This window comes from Microchirus variegatus (assembly GCF_963457635.1).
Source record: "Microchirus variegatus genome assembly, chromosome: 4".
Lineage (NCBI taxonomy): Eukaryota > Metazoa > Chordata > Actinopteri > Pleuronectiformes > Soleidae > Microchirus > Microchirus variegatus.
Genome location: NC_139805.1, coordinates 19,809,106 through 19,836,138, shown reverse-complemented (window position 1 = coordinate 19,836,138; position 27,033 = coordinate 19,809,106). Strand labels below are relative to the sequence as shown.

Below are 27,033 nucleotides of genomic sequence, written 5' to 3'. Positions count from 1 at the left end.
ATGGAGCCCGCTCTCTGTCTCACACACACACTCACACACACACACTCACACACTTTCTCTGCCACGCAGTATTTGCTGTCTTTGGGAAAGCGGGGATTAAGTCTGCATTTAGGGGGAATTTAAATTGCAAATAGGTCTTTGTAATTGTTTTAGTTTTTAATCTTAGCAGGGAGGGCCGATTCAGAGTGGAGAAGGGCGAAGATGTCGGGCATTCATCTAAAGAAGCGCTGTGTTTGTTTCACCACTCACTTCAATGGGACTTAATAAGCAGGCTGTCCGATCTGCAACAACACACACACGCACAGACATGTGCGTGTGTGTGTGTGAGCACACAAACACACGCAAACACACTCGTCCACCCACGGGTTCACTGGTAGCGAAGCCAGTTTATTTTGGTCGTAAGTTTGGGTGCCCAGCTGGTGCTACAGACTTGTGGACTGGCAGAGTTTTACTGCAGACACACACACACACACACACACACACACACACACACACACACACACACACACACACACACTGACAGAGACACACACGCTGTGCCAGGACAAACTGTGCCAGGCTGTAATGTCTGCCAGTTTTAAGCCCAACTGGTGCCACAAAGAGAGAGAGAGAGAGAGAGACTGGGAAATGGCAGGACAGTGAGTGCATGTGTCGCTTTCCTTAAAAACTTAAGAGCCTCCGAGGTCAACATTATTTTTATTTTTTTACATTTATATTTGATGAGACTAGTCATATCGAAACATGTAAATGTAAGAATGAACCATCTGAATGTTATACGAGTGATAATCCATGTCATTAGTTGTGATGGCGACAGGGAAACGTTCTAAAAAAGTTTGCTAGTTCATCAGAAATGTGTAATTTTTAGGATACAAATCCTTGTTGGTATCAGCACAAAGAGTTGTGACTGGACTCTACCCAATCAGAATCATTCTCACATACAGTGTGATTGTTTGTCCTGCCGTAATAGTTAAGAAACCTCCACTTATTACTGTGTATTCAAAGTAATGAACGAGTGAATTCATTGTAAATACCTAAAGCATAAACCTGCAGATGCTTCCCAGTGTCAATTGGTATTATTTAGTAACTTTCTTCACATAAACAGCACGTAATATTAAAAACTAGAAAAGCACTCGGAGTGCGCAGACCTCCTCCGCCAAGGCAGCTCAGTGCCAGTAAAAAATAGTGATAGCGTCTACGGATCACGCCCAAAATTGAATCACTTGTTCCTGGTCCCATTGCGGACATTTCCTGTATCAGTGTTTCTCAAAATGATGATGTTTTCAAATGTCACACAACTAACACAACTGCATGGAAACCAGAAATATTTAAATATTTTATGTTTAAGAAGCTGGAGAATCAGAGAGCTTGTTTTGCATTATTAAACTAGAAAAGCACTCGGAGAGCGCAGACCTCCGCCAAGGCAGCTCAGTGCCTAGAAAATACACCCTTGCTGGCTCGCAGCATCTATGGATCACGCCCAAAATGTAATCACTTGTTCCTGGTCCCATTGCGGACATTTTCTGAAAATTTCATCCAAATCCGTCTGTGACTTTTTGAGACAGACAGACAAACTCCGGCGAAAACATACATACCTCCTTGGCGGAGGTCAACAACAACATCTACTGTACATGCAGTGTTGTCATATGTCATGAGTCATTCCACATTACAGCCTGACAAAACCGTCCTCACACAACATCCCACTTAACATCCTCAGCGGAGCGTTAATGTGCACGAGTGGACCTGCACAACAGCGATGCAATCTAGTTTGACTTAACAAATCAAACTTCCCTGATTTCATTTACAGACTTGGCAGGAAAGAGAGAAAGAAAGTTAACCGGAGATAACCAACAGCAGCGTTGTGTGTTTAAAAGACACGTTTAAGTGCCTGGGACTTTGTCTGACAAACTCTGGAACTGTCGTCTTGAGCTTTAGACCTAATGAGGAGCGGCAGTAATGGAGCGCCGCTCCAAGCTTTGCTCTGGGAAGAGAGAACAGGGAGCGCCGCAGCTGCAGGAGTCAAATGGAGATGAGCAGCATCGCTCGACTTTGAAGACAAAAAAACTTCCTCAAGATTAGTTAAACAGAAAAGATTCACACTCACACACACACATAATCCACTAAGTTACTTAACAGTGTTAAAGCCTTATTCTGACTTGTTCCGGCGCCACCTTCCAAACTTGTGAGTCAAGTCAGCGCAGGTTGCCAAAGGAAAGTTCAAACAAAAGCAAAAGCAAACACAAGAAGAAGAAGAAGAAGATATATCATAATTGCAGCAATTTACACCATGTTGTGCAGGACAGCGTCTTTTTACACAATGGGTAAATGGATAAGTGGATGTGGTTTGGGGAACGGAGAACTTCAAAGATGAAGAGAGAGAGAGAGTAAATGTGTGTGTGTGTGAATGTCTGAGCACAGTCAGGAGAAGCAAACGTTGGCAGAAGAGAGTCCACAGACAAGATGCCACAGACATAAACACCTAAGGCATGAAAGGTCGCCCTCCAAAACCCCACCCGCCTGACAAATTGCTGACTTTTACTTTTACACGTTATCCGACTGCGTAACCACGGAGACTCCTTGAGCCTTCACAGTTCTCCGTCGTGGTGACGGATACGCACTGCAATTTCCCGTCCGATCAGTAGGGGTCGCTACGCAAGTTTGTTGTGCTTTTGGCTACAGTGAGCAATGGCGTGCGAGAGAGAAAGAAGTTGTTGTTGTTGTTGTCACAGCGGAATAACATTGAAACAGTGGCCGTTTCTCACCTGAAATACATATTTTTATGTCCCGGAACGCAGTTTTAGGATCATTTGAGGTGAGAAATTAGCCATTTAGAGTCTAAACATGTGGTGTGTGTATTAAGATATGACGTATTTATAGTTTGGACAGCGTTATCTCGGCCTGTCCTGAGGACCAATCGCAGCCCTTGCCGTCTCCGAGAGGTTCTCCGACAGGCTCTCCAGCGACGTAGAGAGGTCTCCGTAACCTACGTAGAGCACTTTACGCAGGAGTATAAATCGGGCTTAATTCTCCACAGTAAATGACTGAAACTGAAATAACAGAAATTTCACTGTGAGAAATAAACAAATTCGCCCACTATTCGCCAGGAGTCGCCACCGTTCCCCAGGACGTGTTCATTTTAAAGTGCTTGTTTAAATGTTATGGATGGTGATGTTGCAAAGAGGGCATTCATGGGTAACTAGGTTAGGGAAATTAAATGGGACTGGGATGGAAATCTGCATGCAAAAGTGAGCGCTGCAGGGCTTCTTGTTCGTACAATAACTTTGCACAGGCGGATTCATGGTATTTACTCTGCAGCGGCTGAAGCAGGACGCACATGTAAACTGAGAATTACAAAAAGTGTCTTCAGGAATATCTGTCCTGCAGCTCACTGACACATCTCATTCCTTCTTTCCTCTTCTCCCTCTTACTTTTTGTCCCCCACCCCTTCTCTTCTTCCCACTGTCACTTGTTTGTTGTTTCCATCTGTCCGTCTCCATGTCTGTCTCTGTCAAACACAGGTCTGGGAGCCCATGCTCACCAGATCAAATGCTATAAAAATGAAAAAAATAAAATACAAACAACACAGTACAGTTTACGCTTGCACCAGAATGAACCTGCGAGGGAGAATCCTAAACAATATTTGATCTCCTGCTTCTGTCACTTCCAGACATCCAGTCAAACACACACACACACATGAACACACACACACACACACACACACACAGCTTGAGGGCAGCACTTTTTGGGCTTTGTTACTTCCTTCAGAAAGAAGAAGGTATACACAGACACAGAAGCCTACTGGCCTTTTTCAATTTCGACGGCAAGCGCGTTAAACAACGGCACACAAAGACAGTATAATCTCACTCAACGCCCATCTGCCTGCAGTCTGCACTCCACACACTGTTTGATATAAAAAGACGACACCAGCGCAAACGGAGGTGGCATGAGGCGAGGGAGGGAGGGAGGGAAAGAGGGGAGGAGGGGAGGAGGGGAGGAGGGGAGGAGGTGCACGACGGATAGCACGACAGATAGAGACAGACAGACGTGGAGACACAATGTTGTGGCACGCTGTTTGTGTGTAGGCTGTGTTTAAAAAGGCCAGGAGAATCTGTATGGAGAACATATTGCTGTGCCAACGCCAACTCCATTCCCCAGCTCTCTCTCTCTCTGTCTCTCTCTCTCCTCATCCCTCCTTCCATACCTACTCTGCCTATTTTATGGATGTTATTATTATTCCTCCATGTCGTCATGTCGCCCCCGCTTCTCTCCTTCCCCCGAGCAAGAAAGCGGGCACTGCTGGCACCCGGCCAGATTACCCAATCAATCTCTTCTGAGAGGAGGAGGGAGGGAGGGATGGAGGGAGGGAGGGAGGCAAGAGGAGAGAGGGGGAGGAGTAAGAAAGAGAGCATGGAGGAGAGGCGAGGAAAGGGAAGAAAGAGCAGCAGGGGGAGGCGGATAATGGGGGGTGCGGGTGGTTGTTAGTGGTGAAAAAGACCTGAGAAGAATCGAAGCGGGAGAAACTGGATGTGTAAAAAAAAAAAAAAAAAAAAGACAAAGATGAAAACGCAGGATTCAGCAGACACGTGGCTCTATATCAGGAGAAGGAGCACCTGGTGTGGTGGCAGCGCAGGGTGAGCAGCGGAGATGGAAAACACACACACACACACACACACACACACACACACACACACAGAAATCACACACAACAGTCCAGACAAAGGCTTGGTCCGTCATCAGCGCTTGTTTACAGAGCGCGGCTCCTCCCCTTGTGCCACCTGTTACTGTGATCCAGGCGAAACAAATGTTTAACCCTCTCAAAGAAACCCCAGGCAACAGCCAACAGTCCTGCTCTTCTCTCTCCATCCACAGTCTGTGGGAACAGAACACATCACTGATTTTCACGTTTACGGCACGTGAAATATGGACTTACAGCTCCTATTATTTCGCAGATCAACCAAAGTGTTTTAAAAAATAAATCTATTTTGATTTTTTTTAAGCAAAAGGGCCAATATGAAATAAAATTTAATACGATTTTGGGTGACCTAAAGGAAACTGACACAAATATTTCACTAGTACATTTTTTTTCTCAATGAGACCTATTTTTGTGTGATTATTTTTATTTTATTTATTTATTTATTTTCAAGAAAAAGCCAGATGCCCATGTATGACTCCTCCATGTGAACCGTCATCATGACAGCTCTCATCAGAGCAGAGAGCAGAGTGGAGTCAGTGAAGCGCTGCAACGTGAATGACGCACATGTGACACTAAATCTGTGACTTTCCGAAGGCGCTGAACCCAGATTGGCATGAATCGCAGATGTTCAGGGTTGCGACCTCTGGCTGGGGCAAAGCAAAATGTCGGCCAAGTGTATCATGTCTTGAAACACTGTGTGTGTGTGTGTGTGTGTGAAGTTTCATTCTTCCGTCTGTTTTCCCGTGAGCAAACAGGCACGAGTGCATCGTGTGTCTGCTGCTGTCAATATGTATGCTTTCTTCATCACAAGGCTGCAGTCTTTTAATCACTCATATCCAGTCACTAAAGATGCGCCACGCTCTTACAATCAAACACGTCCCTGCAACAAAGTGCTCTTCTGAGGAACATCCACGTGCCGGCGGAAGAGACGACTATGAGATGTGTCGCTCTTTCAGGAAAAACCCGGCGTGATTAAAAGGCGACTTGAAGAGGACAGTCGCTAACACGAGAGCGAGGATCCAGACAGAAAGAGAGACAACTCAGATTATTTCACGGTGGCACGAGACTTCGGCTCTTTGTGATACGGTATCTTCTCACATTTTCTTTGAGAGCGTTCAGTCATTTGCATACGAGTGTGGGTGTGCCCTACACACACACACACACACACACACACACGTGCCTGCATGTGGGAGTTTGAGCGAATGGCTATGATAACAGATTTACCATCCAGGGTTGAAAACCAACCAGCGATCGCAGCTAGTCGGAGGCATGCAGTTCTGGGAGTGATGCCAGGGCTCCAGTCCCACCACATTCCCCTGGATTAGCTGTCAGCCAGTCCCCAGATTTTAGGATTAGCACATTATATTCCATTATCTTTCCCAAAATGGAGAATCCATAAAGTCTGCATCATCACTCTTAAAGAGGGCCAGTGGGACATGGCTGAGCAAGTGGTGCCTTCAAACTGGGCCAAACTGAGCTGATCCAACCTAAATCTGTAACTAAGACTCTAAGTCCATGTTGCCGAGCAGACCAATTAGCTGCAGGAGACAAACAAGGAAGTAAGTATCTCTAATAGGTATGTTAATGATTAAAGATTAAGTTGATTAATTGCCGTAAAGAATTTAAGCCATTAAGAATGAATTAATTACGCGATAACATCGGTTTCCCATCGTCTGTGTCGTCATTTCTCTGGACCTCACGTACGGCGTAGGTACGACATTCACCAGCAGAGGGAGCACATCACGCAGAGCACTAACATTATTAGCAGTAGAAGAAGTCACAATGCCGAGAAGACGTGAAGCGAGTTTCAGCGATTTCTGAGCTGCATCTTGGCCAGGACAGTGCAAGAAAGTGAGGTTAAAGAAATCTGGATGTCGCAAATCTGTAATTTCCCGCTAACGCACAACTTTTCAGATAATATCTGCTAATCTCACAGATGTCAACAGCCTCATCGTTTTATTAGGCTCACTTAACTAGCATTTAATGTTTTGCGTTTCGTTCAATTATTGTTAACCATTTATTAGCCAATTTAGCCAAACAGGAAAATACACCCTTATCTCAGCCTGGCGACCAGAGACCGTACATTATGTAAAAAAGAAACCAAACAAAACAAAAAGAGCATAAATAAAACAGTCCAGGTTTATCTTTCACAGTTTTGCTCTCTCACTATTTCGTGCTGAGCGACACACAGAGCGGAGTGTGTGCGACTCCTGGGAGCCGTGTTGTTTTTCACTCTGTGATCTGGGGCGACTCAGGGGAATGAGGGAGCCGTTATCAGCAAGGGGCCGTGATAGAGACTTGATCAGGCCGTCGGTCTGCGGGGACCCAGCAGCCAGAGTTAATCAGAGACAGACAGACCCCTCATCACCCTGGGGATTCACACGCTTTGACCCTGACACTCTCTCTCTCTCACACACACACACACACACACACACAAAATAACAGTCGAGAAAGCACATGTGCTCATTCGCACCAACTCTTTTTTACCTTGTCTTAATCCTTGGCTGCCCTCAGAGTACAAAAACACATTTAATTGTCTGACTTACAATAAGCACCACACCAAATCAACCAATCAACTATTACTTTATTATTATTATTTAAAAAAAAAAAAAAAAACATTACAGAAACCCTCTCCTGTTGTTTATTCAAAGATTCTTAAAGACAAGACTCATGTTATATGTATTTTTAAGTCGTGTGCTTAAATGCGCCAAAACCTTTCCAACACATATCGATTCCGTCGCCTTTTACTGATGTCATTCACTTCACTGTCTCTGCTATAACTAACCACAACAGCCTCATATGAAACATCAGACTGAGGAAGGAAACATCCAGTCCTGTTAGTTAGCCGGTGTTTTGTTTTTGCAGAGCTGTGACAGAGATTTCATCCCATGCTGCTTCCCTACATCGTCAAAAACAGTTATTTTGGCATTCTTTTGATTGAGAAACTGCAGACTGCGTGTTTCAATTTTTAAAAAGAAAATTCCAGCGTAATACTGGCATCATCAAGTCTTGGATTTGAATATTTCATTCAGTATAAACACAATCAAGCTTCAGTGAGGAATTAAAGATGATTTACAGCGTCTGGCGTGAAGTAAAAAAGGGAAAACTGAAAAATCTCAAAGAGGTTTAGAACAAACTCACAGTGACAAATGTTTGGTCTCTGATGCAGCAAATCAGCCGTCTGACAGCTCGCTCACGCTGACCTCCTGAACTTGAGCCCGGCTCAAAGGTCAACCAGCGTCTGAATCACTGAACTAGAAAAGAAGGATTGTGTTTGTCTGTGAAAAAACAGCTCCACAGACCTCACAGTCTCCACGGCTGTGTCACGTGCTGCTCTCCATTTTACATCTATGTTTAATTAAGTCCCTCTATGGTCAGTATGAGTGATTGTGATTGATTCATGTAGCCGCAGACGGAAAAATATAGACTTTATAAAAGCAACTTTTTTTTTTCCTGGTGCCAGAACACGAAGCGTGAAACCTCAGCCTTACATTGACCAGAGCTGTCAAAGCAGAGCCGTTAAAGAGCTGACATGCAGGTATCCAGCTGGCCTTCCTCTGGAGAAAGGTGTAGGAAATTATATGGCATTTAGATTAATTAGACACAGTTGTCGGATTTAATTAACTACTAGGTTTAATTAACCATGTAATTAATCTTATGGGTGTCCAATGCACTCACACATACACACACACACTCACACACACATATGCATAGTATATGCACAACAAATGTATTCTGTTCAGCTGACAAGCACTCACACTTTCGCTGTCAGACCTCATAAGAGGGTTCAACTAAATGGGTAAGTGGCTACAGGCTAAAACAGCTGGAATGAAACGGTAAGAATAGCAACGGCTAATTCATTTCAGGGTTCACCTGCGCACAGGGCGAGTCAGTGATCCAGGAGCTGAGGCGACGGGTCTGTCCAAGTAACCCGCGTACAAATATCACTCTGGCAACATGAGCCAGTGCGGACAGTGTTTAATAAAGTATAGGAAGACATTCAAGGTTCCGGCCATCAATAAACTATTCTACTTCTGAGGGTCATGGAGGAGCTGGAGCCAATCCCAGCTGACATTGGGTGATGTGAGGGAACAGTGCTGTACAACACGGTCAAACAAACTTGATGCTATTAAAAATTGTTACGGCTAATAATGTAGCTAATAAAATAGTAATTTTCACAAAAATGTGTTCTTTTTTGGAGTCACATTGTACGTTAGTGAAATAACTACTGTGTCTTGAGATGTGGATACTGCACTTGGTCATATAGCCATTTAAATTAATTTGCAATTAATTGTGCAGCGCTAGCTAGGGAAAACTCCAACCAGAGCTCCAGTCCATTGCTGGGCAATTAAGAGCAAAACAAGAGTTCACACTCAGGCTACATTTACACGACTCACATTACACTGGAATGTTCAAGCCCTGAAAAAGGCTTGAAAAACACTGTTTTCATTTGAAATCTCCATGACCGCAAACTAGGGACGGAACAATAAACTATTTTATTGCACATCATCTTCAAAAAGTGCTCGCTATGAGTTGGCCATTTTGAATTTCCATTGTCTTGGATCAACTTGGGAAGTCTTGTTAATATTTTATGGGAGTGACCTGGAAATGCTGTCTGGCTTGCCAACACACAGTCCTAGTGATTTAGGACTGGATCTTTCCGATCATTCCAGGAACCCACAATGTAATAATGATCTTCTATAAGATACTTGCTCATCACTTAAAAAGGTTGTGTTCCATCTGCAATGCAATTTGTTTCTTAATGAAATGTAAGATGAAACAATGTCGGCGTGTTTTGGAGACATTTTTAAGGGTTAGGGCAACTGACTCAACACTCAAATGATTTGGCCAGGATAACTGTGATCATCCCTTGTCCATGTGGGCGTAGTGAGGAACCCGGAGAACCCAAGTAAACACAGGAAAACATGCAAACTCCACACAACTGAGAACTTTCCTGCTATGAAGCACCAGAGCCAATTTGAAACTCAATCCGAAAGAAACTGAAAGGGTTTCAACTCAAGACGTCGACCTTCTATCACCACGTCTTGCTCCTGCAACCATCATCTAGAACAGGGTTCTTCAACCCTGGTCCTGGGGACCCACTGCCCTGCATGTTTTAGAGGTTTCCTTGTTCCAAAACACCAACTTATCAGGCTTCTGAAGAGCTTGTTGATGAGCTTAACATTTGAATCAGACTTCTAAAACATGCAGGGCAGTGGGTCCCCAGGACCAGGTTTAAAGAACCCTGATCTAGAAGCTTGTCCAGCTCTAAACGTGTCCCCTTGTGAGTGCACACGTGTGAATTAGTGCGCTTGTGTGATCAGTCAGCAGCTTTACGTGCTTTGACCTTTTACGGAAAAACAATGAGCGGACCAATAAATAGCCAGGCAGTGCCGTGACCTTTCACCTCTGACTGACAATTCTGCTAAAGCCTGAGGGGTCAAGAGGTCAGCGTTTGAGGAAGTGTGGCCAGCAGCTAAGACTCAGTGTTAGGCAAACTGGTCGAGGTGGATGAAGTGAGGAAGAGCAGCATGAAGACTTCAGTTAGGGCTAGTGTATTCACACCTAAATACATTGGTTTGGAACCTGAAAAGTAGGCCACCAGTGGTCAAGTCACTGTAGGTTGTAGAAGCAGGGAAGAAAGAATAGAATATGTACGAGTGAAAATGGTGAAGAAAAAGTTCTACTTAACTAGTGTGAACTGGTTCACTGAGAGCACCACGGTTCTGAATGGAACCAAATCCCAAACAGAGACTTTTCTAAATATAGAGACAGAGCATTTTTCATCGTGCATCGTTCCCATCTCAAACATCGCAGACGCAGCAGACATGGACAAACATGTCCGAACAAGCAACAGCAGCATTGTCAGTCAGAAATGTCCTTCTTGTTTTATACACACACACACACTTCTCATATGCATGTACATGAGACATAACCATTAGCAAAAGCGTTGTTTGTGTGTGTGTGTGTGTGTGTGTGCATTTGTGCTCCTCGTACACAACCCGAGGGTTGCTTTAGTTCACTCACATAGTCATGGAAAGCCTTGGCCTCGCTGGAATGTTCGCACGTCTCCCTCCGGTCGGGGGCAGCGCAGTACAGATCCCAGAATACACTGCACACAGGAACAAGAGAGGGACAGTGGTTAGACACTTCTCTGTGTGAACCAGAGACACAACACGCTCCAAGTTTCTTACTCTTCTGAAAACAAACTTGTGTATGTTGTGAGTGCATGTGTTAAAGTGAGCTGGGTGGAGGTTCAATAAACCTACCAATGCATTAGTATAAATAAAACTAACTATCGAAGGTTCTCAATGTGCAGTTTACAAAACCATTAGCAGGTGACAAGGATCACCACCAGCAAAGAAAACCCCATTTACCACAAGATATTAGGTAAGTGTTGCAGGTCAAGCCAAACTTGGTCTGGTCTGTTTCTTTAGAATCCACTAACGGTGTACTCTTGGGTTTTTTGAAACTCAGTTAATTCTGTTGACAATATCTGTACTTGTTTTGTGCTACATGTGCTACATCGTGTGATACATTTATTAGCTACTTTGTGTAGTTTGTTATTATCTAAAGGATGAAGCACCACAGCAGATCAATCACCCTGTCAAAACAGTCCTGTTCAGAGCCCTCTGTTTTGAGCGCCTGTCTCTTTAAATGCAAATGAGACACAGGAAACTACGTCAGCGTCACTGAGGCTCTGGCAGCTAACAGCCATTAGCATTTGGAAAAGCCATCCTTTGCCGACTCCAGCCAGCACATTGCCATCATATATAAAATGTATCCACTGAAGTTTGTGTAGAACTCTGTGCTGCACTGTGCAGCCAAGAATATACTATATAACACTTTGCGGACTTCCGCTCTTCCGGATACTATTGCCCTCAAACTCTCGCGTTGTTAGGGACAAAGCGGAGCTCCACGAGAAAACAATTTCAGGAATCGCGTGTTTTATCTCCTGTACTTAGACTGAGGCAGACCACAAAAACTTGAAGACAAAAATCATTATTCTTTAGTTATATTCATCAAACACACAGGTTACTGGCATGTAAAGGTGAGCAGATACAGTCTAATATTCAGTATAATTCTGCTTTTCCATTAAAATGGTCCCGCCGCGACTTGACTCGTTTCAGCACGGCATGTTTTTTTTTGCTTTTCCATTAGCGAAAGTACTTTTTTTCGTACTTGCTATGCGTGACCTCATCAGACTGCTGGCCACTGATCGGTCAGAGTGTAACCACCGGAAGAGTCATGAGCAAGACGTCCAACACAAGACTCAAACCGAACAATGCCGAACTGTAAATCAGTTAAAAAGACTTTAACATCCTGAAAACATGCATTCATCTCCAACATTTAGCGAAGGAAATTTCTGAAACCCTCAATATTTAACAGAGAAGTCTGGCATTTTTAGCGACAGCACTGCTGAATGCCAGTGATGACATCCCCTGCTGCTGTATTTCTTTTCAGTGACTGATCCTGATGATTCAGTAGTAGTAGTAATCAAAAACAACTGCTTTACAAGTCACTAGTCACTGGTTTGTGTGTGTCGCATCTAAAACGATGTGACTGCAGTTTCATGCAGCCGTGCTGTGTTGACTCCGCCCAACTTGAGGAGGTACTATAGTAATGGAAAAACCAACCAAAGAGTCAAGCCGTGCCGTACTGTGCCGAGGCGCGTTGCTCTGCTCTCTATAACGTCATCTATGTACAGTGCCTTCAGTTAATGCATCGGGCGCTATCAAAATAAAACTGAATTGAATTATGAAAAATGATGCTTAAAATTGCATTTTATTTGTATGATGTCAAATCAAAACATACTCAAGGCACTAAGAAAACAAATACAATACTCTAAGTCATGGAGTTTATCAAAGACTTAACAGATAAAACTACTAACTTCTTATCTTTAAAGAGAAAAACACTGCTCACTTAGCTGAGGTGCTGGAACAAAAGTAGCAAATATAAATAGCAACCCACGCTTAATCTGTGCGAAAATCCTTTTTTTAATGACCTTTTCCAGGGCACAAACTGGCAGCATTTTCCTTTAAAATGGAATACAAAGTGTACTTCTCAGAACCAAACTCCACTCAAGCACCTGCTCAGTTCAGTCCAAAGCTCTCCAGTTTCTCAACGCTCTTCTCTGCCTGCCCTGCTGACCCGCAGGTTACTGACCAATCAGCTGTGATTATGTTACTCACTGCCCAATCAGCCATACTCGTACTGGTTAATTAAACCACCCCAACTCCTCCAGGGCAGCAGGGGCCACAAGGTCCCACTGCAAATCGGCCCTTAATTACTGTGCTGAATTAAGTACTGGGGAAGCCAATCCACATTAAAGAGTTCTCCTTCTTCCTGATATTGACTTCATGGACAGCATACTAAAAACAACAACTACCACGAGCTTAAGAAATTATTGCTGTCATTTTTTAAGTGCAAATAAACGGTTACACACATTCTTTGTGCTGATAGGCTGTTAGGAAACAACCACGACACGTGATATAACAGACTGCAAAATGGAGCAGAAAATATTAGCTGATTCCCCAGAACTGTCAGAGAGTAGTTCAGGAGCCTCCTGTCACGTTGGTAATTCTTTTTTTTTTTTTGAATGACATTATAATCATAAAGAAAACACAAAAATAGGTTGTCCCTAAAATAAAAAGAACAGTGCATCTAAACCCTGCAGCTCACTCTGACAGAATATAAATTAAAAAAACGTGTTATTCAAGTATTTAAAGGTGCATTATGTAATAAATCTAAAGCAACTGGCCATAAAATCCTCAGAGACTCAGGAATAATGTTCATATAACAAACTGAACTCACCAACAACAACAGTACAGCCTAAATATTTGCATTAAAACAAATATTTTGCAGACTGCAAATCATGATTATGTTTTCAGTAGAGTCTCAGCTGCCAAGCAACCACGGGTTGCCAGTTACATCAGAAAACAAAACCTAAAAGACCTCTGTATTTGAATGTAGTAACCGTTTTTGACCACATTCTTACATATGGCACCTTTAATGGGTTAAAATAAAAAAGAACAATGCATCTAAACCCTGCAGCTCACTCTGACAGAATATAAATTAAAAAACGTGTTATTCAACTATTTAAAGGTTAAAAGACAGAGTTGGTGCCCCGAGGCCTTTGTCGAACACTGGGGTCCCATGTAGACAAGATCAGCGGTGAATAAATATGGTGTGTTTTTTGTGTGCTGCCCTTCTGTCACTTGACAATAAAGCCAGTGTACATTATCATATCTATCGGCTGCCGTTAAGGAGATTGCTGCTCCGTCAGACAAGGCCGCGGTGACGAGGCGCAACCATCGCAAATCCAATCAGCTCTCAGGGAAATGAAACGAGACGCGGGTTCCAGTTTGGTACCGAAAAGACACAAGCGAGTACAGGCACGGGGGGGTGAGAGAGCGAGGTGATCTAACATCTCCTGGTCCATGCCGTGGAAAATATATTGCGATTTGAACAGCTGACCTGTGTCTCTGAGCCACGCAGGGAAATCTCATTCTATGTCTTTCTGCATAATCTGAAGCAGCACTGCTGGTGGATGGGGATTGTGTAAGACTTTTATTATCCTGATATTATGTTAGGTGATTGACATATGCTTCATTTTTTCTGCATAGAGTTAGAGTTAAAGGAAATGAGAGGGGCCATTATGCATGAAAAGGGTGTTGCATTCAAAAGCAACATGACAGAATTTAGCGAAAACATTCAGTAAATCCGTACCATTAAATGTTAGTTTAAAAATACACATAAGTTCTGCTCCGTATACACCTGTTGTCCACATAGCCCTGGTGTTATAGAGCTCCAAAAACAGAATGCTGACGTTGTTGCCCGATACTCACTTCCTGATTGCTTCTTATCAGCTGTGAACAAAAAGCTCTTTACACACACTTTCAGTTTGATAGAAGAAATGCTTCTTCTTATGTTACACCATTGCTGCTTCTCGGTAGTAAACTCTCTGAAATTAGGGATGCACGACATTATCGGCACATTTTCGGCAGATATTGGCTTCAAAACTGACATCGGCAAACACACCCAGATCTGTCAGTATGGCTAATGACTACAACTCTAGGCTAAATAGGCAGCTACCTTCTTGACTTCTACAACTGTTATTTTCTTTAAGTTGATTTATTTGGCTCAATAAAGAGCATATCTACTGTACATCTGCTGGGGGATAAGTAGGAACAATATTATGTTAATTTCCTGAGACAAAGGGCCAATTCCGATTCCTATCTTAACCCTCAATCTTAACCCTCAAACTCAACCCTTAATTTTTTACTGGTCCTCAAAACCAAGTGTTGAGGGTTATTTTGCCACTTAGAAATGGGACACCCCTTAGATGCAGAATACGTCTTCAGACTGTGGGGGGCAGAATAACGTGAAAGCTGCGTCCAGTATGTCAACTCCAAAAAAGAAGAAGAAAACATTTACGCCATCCGTACTTGTCGCTTGTCCGCACCGGCCGGCTATTGACAAAAGATCGTAAAATAAATGTTACGCAACAATGACGTCAGTAATCCATAATATGGGCCAAAACTAAGATAAAACAATGGGTTTCATAATTTTTATATCTCTATTAACAAAGAAAATACGTTTTGCTGCTTTCGGCGCAATCTTTGTTCTGTCAAAACACGCAATGCATTCTGGGTAGCCCTTGCTCCCAAGGGTGGTCTCGGAAAATCTCAATATTGAGGGCGATACAGCCCTTAAACTTGCCTCTCAACTTAATTTTTCTGAGAATCGGGACAGCACTTGCACTAGTGGGAGTGTGTATTTTTGAGATTGAGGGTTAAGATTGAGGGTTAATCAAGGAATTGGAATTCACCCAAACCAGGCTACTACTGTCCATCACTGAGCAAACGTGTGCAAAGGAGAGGATCAGCTTCGTGTTTACACCCACATGTGTGCGGCCCGTGTTGTTCAATGACAATTTGGATGCAGATGAATTCTGAAACGTCGCTAAAATGCCCAACGGGACATCATTTTTAAATGAAAACGTGGGGAAACAATCAGAGCTGCTGTATCATCTCATAGAAAATATGTCTCACACCTTTTCTGACGGGGGGAAAAGCCCATGACATGAGTTCAGATTAATCTACATTAATAAATCTGGGACGTCAACATACAGTACGTAGTCAATTAGCAGCAGCAATCTACAAGAAATCTTGTTCTCGGCACACTCTTGTGATAGTACATTTTCTATCCAATTATCGTATCATTTAAATCTAATCTCCTCATCATGGGAGGCTCTTTATGCTATGATGAGTAGTAACTGGTGCCATTTGAGCCCGACAACTATAAAGAGAGGAACTTTCAACTGCTCTTACTGGGAATGGTCACGGGAGAGATTTAAATTACAGCTCGAGAGTAATGCAAAACCTTTTTTTTTTATTATCATTCATTCAAATGAGAAACAAAGCTAAAAGGACACACACACACACACACATACTGTAACCAGTACAGAGAGAACAGAGGAGGAAAGGATTAGCGTTTGGCCGTCCAGAAGAAGACAATTACGAAATTTAAATGTCATCACGATAATTATTTGCAATTAACTGTGGTGTGACAAAGCCAGTGGTTTCTATTATAATAAGGAGCGTAAACAAAGAGGCAGTAAGACAATCTGCTGATGGCAGGTCCACGTGATAATTCTCTGTTTGTCTGGACAGTCAGTCAGAGAGGAGGAGACGTAGAAACGAAGACAGAGACGGACGCGAATGTGGACAAGAAAATCCCAGAGTTAAAACAAATAAGGTTACAGGGAGCCGACCATGCCCTCTACTCCTGTTATCAGAACAGACTCTTCTTAATGGGACAAAATGCTGCAATCAAAGAGCGGAGGCGGAGAGAAACTAGCCTTCCAGTCGTCTTTATTATTACCTCGACTAAAGCAGCAGATATTCTCCCGGTAGCAGCAGAGCATTCAGCGAGCGGGTCGGAGACGACAACGTCACTGCGCCGTGTAAATCAGGAGCTGTCCCTTTGGACTGTTGCTAATAAATACAACAACTGTCATTGTACAGTGAGAAGATGAGCGGCTCACGAGGAGAAGACAAATGAAGCTGCATTTTAAACAATCCCAGGGTATACCTGCTGCTGACACACTTGGCAACCTGAGAGTAAACCATGTCACATCCGTACAGCATATAAAACAAACATTTTATCTCCACATTAGACGTCATTTCTATCCATACAAACACAAATTGTACATGACAATTCATGTACATCCATGTGCACGACTATATAGAGAAAGCAGATTATCTACATACAGTACAGTCGGTTGATTGATTATAGCAGCAAAACTGATGTAAAATAAAAGCATGGATTCTCTTTATCGGACCGACAAGACTTCACGGTGGGTGTGAATTTTGAAACTCAAATTTTGCAAAGCTTTTGGGCAATTGAAACCAGGTATAAATAATGTGAATTATTCTGTTTATTTGTTCTATATGTACACGATTCTTGATTCATACGATTCTCGATTCAAATGATTCTCGATTCAAACGATTCTCGATTCAAAAATGTATACAATGCATAGAGTGTTAAGGCAAATTAAAGCATCAAAACAATACAGTTTGTATGAGATAATGTGATAATGTGATCACACAAAGGCAAACTTAAGACAAAAGTTAACATTTATTCATTCAAAACAAATACAAACTTAACTAAACATAAATAAAAGCTTAGGCTAGCTGCCCTTTTCTCCCAGAAGTTACAAAAATAAACTGTACACAAATAACACAAACGGGTGTTTTTTCAAAATAGAAACTTTAGAATCGCGATTCATATGTGAATCGACCCCCCCCTACATTATACCTCCATGCATTCTTTATTTCAGCACAAAGTGAAGTGACCGAGACAAGGTTGTGATAAAGTGGCAGCATTGTTGTTGTTGCTGGTGTCCTTACTGAAGCTCATTCTCAAAATGTCTGCTGGTGCTCTCGCTCAAGGTAACGGCAATACTGCCTCCTTATAATTACTGGTGAAAGTGCACCATTTTGTTATTTTGTTCATATCCGTTAGCGTTCAGAAGATGTGCCTGAATATGAATGATGTGAACAATGAGTAAGCGTTGTACCTTTTGCCCCACAGCCATCATGTGGAGGATAGATCGACAATGAATCACTTCTACTTGAGCATGACTATGCCTATTGCATGAATGATGGATTGTAGTTAGAGTATATTTGTGTATTTGGAGTGTATTTCCAAGTAATGGAGATTTTCCAGCTCCTCTCTCTATTGTTGCTCCTTCTCACCAAGCCGAACCACAGCCAAATGTCTCTGATTTATAACCAGGAGGCTGATGTGAATGTTTTTTTTCCCCAACTCGGCTGCTCCTATTTATGACTATGGACGACATAACAAGAGAAGAGGGAAGAGAAATTGGACACAGAGAGTAGAAAGGACGTAAAAGAAGTGAGGGGAAAGTCTGATACCTGTGTTTGTAAAGAGTATTTCACATATTTATGTGGAGTGGCTGAACTCTCACTGTTTTCTCTGCCCCTCACAAACAACACTCTCAGCTCGAGGCGATCACACGGAGGAATTCTCCTCGTACAGTTGCTGTGCTGAGCTTTTCATGTGTGTGTTAATGTTTTCTGGGGCGGGGGGGGGGGGGTGCGCTTAGGAGTCAGTGGCCATCCAGTGAAAACTGATTAAAGCGATCGATTTTGGGATAAGGAGGAGACAACTAGCGGCAGCCAATAGAGAAGGAGCTAATGACACAATCAACACCTGCAGTCCTCGCTGAGCCCTTTCTTTATCCTTCCACCCATAACAACAGATGTGGATGAGTGACCCCCACCGGCAGCCGCAATCCCCCTCCCCATTACAGCCACGGTCTCATTCTGAAACCACCCCCAAACAACGCCGTCCTACAGGAAACAGCCACTGAGGCAGAGATTGGAGGGAAGAAAACCCCAGTGAGGTGCTGAGGAAGGGACAACAGTGTTGGGGCTGGGGTGGTGGTGGGGTCAGGGTCTTAGATTTGGCTGTTTAACACAAAAGAGCCAGGAATGCAAAGAGTTAATCCATTCGGAGGTCTCTCTTCCGCAAACAAAGGGACAGGCCTCCAGACAAAGGTTGAGGGAGGGGGAGTGAAGGGTGAGGGATGAGGGATGTTGGTGGCTTTCCTACCATCTGGAGCTTTTGTTTTGGGGGAGGCTTGAGGTTTTTGGAGGGGTGAGGGGGGGTTGCTGAGTGGCATAGGGGTGGACAGAGGACTTTGCCTCTCTCTCTCTCCACTGGACCCCACCCCCAGTGAGTCAGTGAGTCTTCCCCTCCACGTGCTCGGCGGCCCAGACAGACGCCCCTCAGCTATGTCTTACTACACTGGAGTCCTGCCCTGCTCAGTCTGGCTAATCAACAGCCTACTCACACACATGCACACACACACACGACTCTTCGTAGAACACTGTACTGACTTCATTTGGTCAGTGTTAGCCCAAAAAACAGTTTACACCAAACCTTAATCTAACCCCAGCTCTATCCCTAGACATACCAGTTCCTCAGACATTAGGTTCTGTCTCATTAGGACCAGGTTTTGGTCTCCATGAGGACTGCCGGTCATGACAAAGTCGATGTTAAAGCCAGATCCTACTACAACACACACACATTATGTTCACAACGTAAGAAAAATATCAGATTGTTTTGTTTAGTCCAACTAAAAAGTCGCCTTTTGAAATACATGGAAATTGTAGCAAATCAAATGTCTCAAAGTCAGACTAACACACCCAGACAACGTGAATGGGAGTCAAATTACGAGTGCATGTACCTTCAGTCAGACCAAAGTCACACTCACCCAGACACAGAGGAAGAAAAAGTGAGGGAAAACATGGCAAACTCCAAGCTAGTACTTTTTTGACATTTAAGTTTATTTTACACTTCATAGGGTGTAGACGACTCAGACTGGCGCTCGACATCCTAACAACACGTTGCCACCTAAACCGGAAACCACCTCATACCAACATGCTGACAGAGGGCGTATCGCCACCTAGCATCGTGGAAGCAGACACACTTCAATCGCCCAATCGATGCCTCACTAGCTTGACTTAATTGTAACACATGCATGGCTTAGCACAGCTATTCTTCTTCAGACACTGTATTGACTTCCTTTCATTTGGACAGCCTACACAAAATGTGCTATTCCTACCCATAACCAGTTCATGTCCAAGCCTAACCTTAACCTAACCTTAACATAACCACAGTTCAAATCTTAGCCCTAAACTTAACCCGGTTCAGGCTCATTAATCCTTAAAGGGATAGTTCGGAATTTTGGACATAAGACCTATTTTCCAACTCAACTGGTGTGATGGAGACGTCTGGAGACGTTTTCAAGAAATGTCATTCAGTTCTTCTAGTTGCCGAGTTCGCTGATGCTATGGCTAGCGCAAGTCAATGATACAAGTTAGCATGACATTAAAAACACTCATACCGACTCCACAGTGCACCCGAGGCAAATCGATTGTAACGGCAGACTATCGATGTACATATCTGTGTTGATAGAATGTTTGAAATAAAACCAACCTTGCAATTTGAAGGATTTATGTCTCAGCAGCAGCAGCAGCGCGTCATACTTCCGGCAGCGGCGGACTGATTCCGCTGCCGGAAGTATGGTGCTGAGAAAGTAGTCCCTCAAAAATCCATGCGATGCAACGTTAGTTTTGTTTCAAATATTATTCTATCAACACAGATATGTACATCGATAGTCTGCCGTTACAATCGATTTGCCTCGGGTGCACTGTGGAGTCGGTATGAGTGTTTTTAATGCCACGCTAACTCGTATCATTGACTTGCGCTAGCCATAGCATCAGCGAACTCGGCAACTAGAAGAACTGAATGAAATTTCTTGAAAACGTCTCCAGACGTCTCCATCACACCGGCTGAGTTGGAAAATAGGTCTTATGTTCAAAATTCCGAACTATCCCTTTAAGCTAGGTTTATGGTCGTGCGACAAAAATGGCGCCTCATCCCGTGTCGGACCTGACGCGTGAGCTCCAAAGGGTGTCACGGCGATAGGGTGCGCACCTCCGAATTTTTGTAAATTTGTTAGCTACGGCGCGCGCTAACTCACCATTTTCAATGGAAGACTGGCCGAGCAGGACCGCTTGTACACCCATTTGTATGACTGTTCTGTCCGAGAGCACCGAGACAATCACATGGCCTTAAATTCATGGAAGGAGATTGTTACCACGTTGCAAAAAGACTATGGTTTTTGCCGTAGGACGTGAAAAAAAAAAGAGGCATCGCTTCTATTTTTTGGAATTGTGTATTTTCTGTTTTGGGTAACATCTACTGCACGTCTGTCCGTCCAGGGAGTGGATCCCTCACCTGTGGTTCTCCCTAAGGTTTCTACCTTTCTTTTTCCCCTGTTATAAGGGTTTTTTCCCTGGTTGTTTTTCCTTACCCTAGTCGAGGGTCTAAGGACAGAGGATGTTACCAACCCTTTGAAGCCCCGTGAGACCAACCCTGTTTTGTAATTGTGGGCTATACAGATACATTTGATTTGGTTTGATTTATGAAGGGCAAAAGATGAGCTCATGGAAAGAGTGGTGACCCAGGGGGGAAAAGCCCTCATGGTGATTCTGGTGGAGCTGGTGATGGCTGTCCCAATACGTGAAACACTGAGAGACCAACAGCAATTTTTGAGACCAATGTAAGTGATATGCGGAAAGTTGTTGTTCACTACTGTTGCTAGGCAAAGAAGTAAACAACGAAAAGTAAAGTTTGCGCTGTCTGCGGAGCGCCGTGCCAGTGTCATGCAAGTGCAGAAACAAGGCGTGTTCACGCGACACATATCAGTGCCGCAGAAATAGTACACAACTCCTTATATGGACATCGTGGGCTGTGTGTTTGTAGGTCACATCTTCAGGCTTTACAAAATGCATTTTTGTCTTCTTATGTGTTGTGAGTCAAAGTTGTAATTCATTTTATATCACATATTTTTATTTATTTATTTATTTCGCGGGAGATGCGATAATTATGCAAACGTCATAAAAATTTACAGATTTGATTGATTTTTGTACGTAAAAACGAAGCCAAGCAAACTTTGACGTATTTCCAAATTTCAAAAATTCAATCCGAGCACTTTTTTACTCAGGTGTGTTTATATAGTAATGAAACAAATACAAGTACACACACACACACACACAACAGACCATTCTACTGGAGGTTTGGGCAGAGGCAGGAGCAAACTCACCACTGTGCTGTATGTTAGTGTATGTCATTCAGCCAGTATTACTGGTAGCTATATCCAATTGAGAGCTGTCAGGTTGAGAGAAGCCAGGCTCTTTAAGGGCCATTATGAGCTGTGTCAACAGGCTGCACAATTACAACACATGCTGAGGCCACAGAGGATGAATGAATGAAGCCGTACATCCGGGTTTATTACACAGGGCCAGCCAGGGGGCTTTGCGGATGAGCAGGATAGCATGAATGACAAACAAAGTGGGCCCTGTCAAACCTCTTATCCTGGCTCTCTTTCCCTCTCTGCTTTGCCTTACTGAGGATTCAGCGTCTCGTCCTCCCTGTCTGCCTAACCACTCGTCTCTTTCTCTGCATCCTTCCCAGTTGCCCTGGCTTCCTCCTTGCTGCCTTACTGCCTTCCCTCTTTGATTCAAAATGTTTGTATGAGGTATTGGCACGGTGTCAGCACTGACTTCCCCAAAGTGCATCGCCAAGACCGAGCCTGGGACACGGCTGCCAGTGGGGGATACAAGGAAGAAGAGATTTTTAGCTACTTAACAAAAGGATTTACTAAAAAAAACATATACCTGCTTAAGTCTACAGTATCTTAAGAATATGTTTGTCATTTTATGTCACCTTGAGATGGTATAGTCGAGCTAAAAACTAAGCCTTGACACAGCTCACTCTCCTGCACCAGATTCCATAGGGAAAAACTGTGTTTTTAGCTCACAGGGAAACAGGAGCTGCTGTTCTGCTGCTGCCTTCTGAGGTAAGTTTGTGGCACTTAGGTAAATCATAATGAAGGGTTTCAAACACAAAAATAAAATAGTAAAATATATACATTTGCCGATGGATGCAGCAGTGGATCCACAATTTTTTTGTGCTGTTTGTGTAAAATTATGATTTTCTCTATGGACTTTGGTGTGAGGAGTGAGCAGATACAAACTTTATTTTCAAGTCAAAATAGACTAAACCTTATGTTGAGAGTCTGAGAGCAAGCGTCCCTGCCTCAGACTGGTTCTTGGCGAACAGCGATGCACTCGGCGAACTCAATGTGTCAGTAACTCATAAAGACACTTCAGCAAACTTGAAACGATAACTTTAAACTTGGATTTTCTATTTCTTAGTCTGACAAATGGAAAGGGGGAATCCTTCATTTGGGAGTTGCCATTTCCCACTAAGTGAGACATGGAGAAAAACAGTGTGTTGACCAAATTCTTCCAGCACCAAAGCTGTGTTCTTTTTTATATATGTTGTTCTTTCTTATATAGTATATGATGCTGAGGCAGTGCACAATGTCAACGCTAGTCTCTCTTTTTTTTTTTTTTTCGCTCTTCAGTTTTAATAAAACAGCAAAGGGAGTTTTCTCACTTGTCAATCAGAGGGACGCCAGGAATACGGCATTAAAACATGTGTGAGATGATGCACTTAGCATTCCCTGCAATTACAGAAGCCTCTCCACCCCTTCACATTCCTTCAGACCATCAAGAGTACACTTCTACAGTATGAATGTGAGCCGTTGCCTGTGTGTGGTCATGAGGAAGAAAAAAGGCTGAGAGGATGAACATATTCTGTACATACCACCACCATGAGTGTAAAAATCCTGGAGGTTCCCCAAGTGTGATGTTCTTCTCCCATCGGATCTGAGAGAAAAGAGGGAAAGGGTCGAGGAGAGAAGACAGAAGGGGGTGGGGGAAATGAAGAATTAGACACCGCAGCATGTTTTATGCATAATGTAATCATTTCTGCTCAACTGTCCTCCCAACTTTAGAGAGATGGAGCAATAGTCAGACAGAAAAATAGTCCGATGGTCAGTGCTGTGCAGTGCAGTGTGTCTTCAAGCAGAAGTCGTCTCCATCATTGCCCTCACAAACCAGCAGAGCACCGGCCTGTATCTGGACACTGAGATAAGATCCAGGGAGCGATATCAGACCTGCTCCTTGCTTTACACACTGCTGGCGTGACTCGGCACACTAACACACACACACACACACATACAAACACACAGATTCAATGCAGTGAGACACAGATGATTCACCAGAGTCTGATGAGGACAGCATGAGAGCAGCAAGATTTCTCTATTTCTAAAAAAAAAGAAGGAAAAAAAAAATGCTTCAAGCTTCAGATTTCTATTAAAGTGTCTATTCTATAGATTTCCCCAGTGCAGTTTATAGTGATGTGATGTGCCTGCCATATGTGGGTGTGGGCCTGTTGATTTAATGCAGCTAAAGAGCTGAGTGCTGCACTGTGCAGGAGAGCATAGAGTGGCAGTCCTCATGGGGACACCAGTGTATTGTGTATACTGTAAGTGTGAGTGAGTGTGTGTGTTTCTCACCGACAGAGAAACAGAGGCTAATTGAAGCAGGAGAGTCCAGGTGATAGAGCTCTCATTAGATGGCACTGAGCAGGTGCATGTGTGCAATCAGTCTACCTGTGAGGATAGAAGTCCCTCCTCTATTGAAACATTTGTGTGTGTGTGTGTGTGTGTGTGTTTAAGTGTGCAGACAAAGATTGAGATATGGCGTAGATGATGAGTGAGCCGTCGGTACTGTAGCTTTAGAAAAAAGCTCAAAGTCAAGCATTAAACAATACATACTTTAGCTCACTGCAAACACAGAAGAAAACACCTACACCACGTTATATCTGCAGCAAATTCTTCTGAGGTATTTTTATCTTTGTGATCTTTTATTATTTGTTTGCTGTGTCCTGTATCTGAAAATGGGCCCTGTAGAGTAATATTATTAGACCTGACTGAGGGAGCGTTTCTTTGTATACAACAGCAGAGCAGGGGGCAGACGAGGGGGTGGGGGGCGGCGGGCAAGAAGCATTTGTCTTGTTTTTCTGCCCAACAGAGCAGTGGAGTTCACTTCGGGAACTTTTCATGGACACTTCTTTGTGTTTTCAGTAGTGCTGTGCAAGAGGATAACGCGCGTTAACGCATGACACGTTTCCATGACAACTGACCCGGAAAAAGACGCAAATGGCGTCATGTTTACGTGCCGCGATACCGGAATCCAGCCACCATTTACGCATTAGCTCCTTTTAGCGCCGGTGAGCGCGCCTACAGTGTTTATTAAACGGAAAAGAGCAGTGCTACAAATAACCAGCGTACCTGTGTACTGCGTATGTGTGCCTCTGTTTTTAAAGTTTAGCGCTACTTTAGGAGACTCATTTTAACAATCGGGAGTCACGTAAACATGACGTCACGTGCGCCTATTTCCAGTCAGTCGTCATGGAAACGTGTCATGCATTAACGTAGACGCCGTCAAACGCCGCTGACGCGTTAACGTTTGACAGCACTAGTTTTCAGTCATATTCTAAGCAGTTTAAAGTTGTCTTGCTTTACTCGCGCAATGCTGCCGTTGCCTCCATCTGTCTTCCTGTGTGTGGTGCAAGAGTATTGCGAGGACACACAAGATCTAATGGTGTGTTTCCATCGTGGTACAGTTTGGAATGGTTAAAGCCCTGGATCAGGCTTTGTGTTTTGACTGAGAACAGTAACTTTACTTGGTTGTTCGGGGTGTGAGCTGTCCCCGATGGCTGTGTCAGCAAGATACGTAGCGCGATGTCATTTGTTGTCGACATCGAAACACGACATGACAGACAACAATGGGGGACATCCAGCAGCTCAGTTTGTGGCTGCTTGTCTCAACAAGACGTCAAGCTCTATGTTCGGAGTGAGACCCACCACAGTCAGCTGGGCAACAGTGTTTCTGGTGTTTCTTCAATGCACCGGTCACAAGGGAGTGATGCTTTTCTGTTGCCCAATCAGCTGAGTTCAGCCTCCAGTTAGAACCACTCGAAGGTAAAAAGGTGACGGGTCAGACATCAGTGTTTGGTCAGATGTACCCACCCTGACACACTCAATCTGACTTTATATTACCATAACTACATAAAAAACTAAATAAACTAAGTAATCATGCAGACACAACATGGTGTCAAATGGACTAAGCCGTGTTTGTACGCATGCCTCGCAGATGTGGTCTGTGAGTGTTGTTTTTGTCTGTGTGTTGTTTTAATCCCCGTCTATGCGGATGTTGTTTTTCTGTTTTTTTTTTAGACAGCTTGTGAATCTACATGTGTGCGACGCTGTGCTTTTCACATCTTTCCAACAGCTCACTCGTAGCACTCAGTCCTGGGGAGAAGATTCGCCGGCAAGGATCTGAAATCAGCGAGGCTCTCAGCAGCTCCCCTACTTCATCTCACTTCTCTATCTCTGCTTCACATTTTAGACGTCCACTCATGGATGCTGGCAGCTGGGCCAGCCCCCAGCCTCCGTGCCTGCCTGTCTGCACCCGACACACAAAGCCCAACACTTTTCTGTCTGATTGATGCAGCGAGTTTGTTTCTTTTCTTTGTGCATCATTTCGTTCAAGTTCTAATTTATTTCCTTCAAAAACCCAACAAAACCTTTTCAACTTAAATAAAATGAAAAATCAAGATATAACTCTCAAACTAACAAATATTCAATTCAAACGGCTCCTTTCTATGTAATCTAATTTCTAAACTGGATGGATGGATGGACCATGAAATCCTCGGCCAATACAGCAATTGATGTTTAAACAAATTAACCAATTTGTTTATACAACAATAAAGTATTTACATTTGAATACATGGATCTATTTTGAAGCCTTACATCTCTATCTTTGAATAATACACATATTCCACTTTACAAATGTATGAAAAGCCTGCAAGGCTACATTCACAACAATAGCCATTCGAGCCATTTTAGCCTCTTATTCATCTGCCTATTCACACATCTGCACGCTCACTAACAAAACAAATATAAATCACAAATAAAACTTAATGTTCCCACCTCACCAAAGCTTGCTGAGCAGCTGTCAAAACTGCCAAGCTCACTAGACTCTCACTTCTGCATGTATGTGTTGCGTGTTGTGTGAATTGGAGACATACTGTAAGTAAGCTCACAAAGGTGCAATAATATTACTACTGGCATTTTTTCACGACACGGTTTTAGCACAGCTCGGCACGGCTTGACTCGATCCAGTTTTTTGCCTTTCCATCAGCGATAGTACTTGGCACCTGGTACTTTTTTTAGCACCTGCTCCAAGTGAGCTGAGCCGATACTAAAATGTGACGTCAGAGAGCGTCATGAGCTCTGACACAGGAATGAAACTGAACAATTCCGAACT

General features: G+C 43.4%; 1 protein-coding gene across 6 annotated transcripts in view; it reads right to left on the bottom strand.

The window, feature by feature from the left end:
- ssbp4 (single stranded DNA binding protein 4) overlaps window positions 1-27,033 on the bottom strand; it is a 106,272-nt gene that overhangs the window by 62,955 nt on the left and 16,284 nt on the right. For 5 of the 6 annotated variants that reach the window (XM_083887711.1, XM_083887716.1, XM_083887713.1 and 2 more), the window contains exons 3-4: window positions 23,462-23,523; window positions 10,718-10,802 (exon numbers count right to left, since the gene is read on the bottom strand). In XM_083887711.1, the coding sequence (XP_083743837.1) occupies window positions 10,718-10,802; window positions 23,462-23,523 (147 nt within the window). The remainder of the gene's footprint in view (window positions 1-10,717; window positions 10,803-23,461; window positions 23,524-27,033) is intronic. The other variant, XM_083887715.1, reaches the window with a different exon arrangement.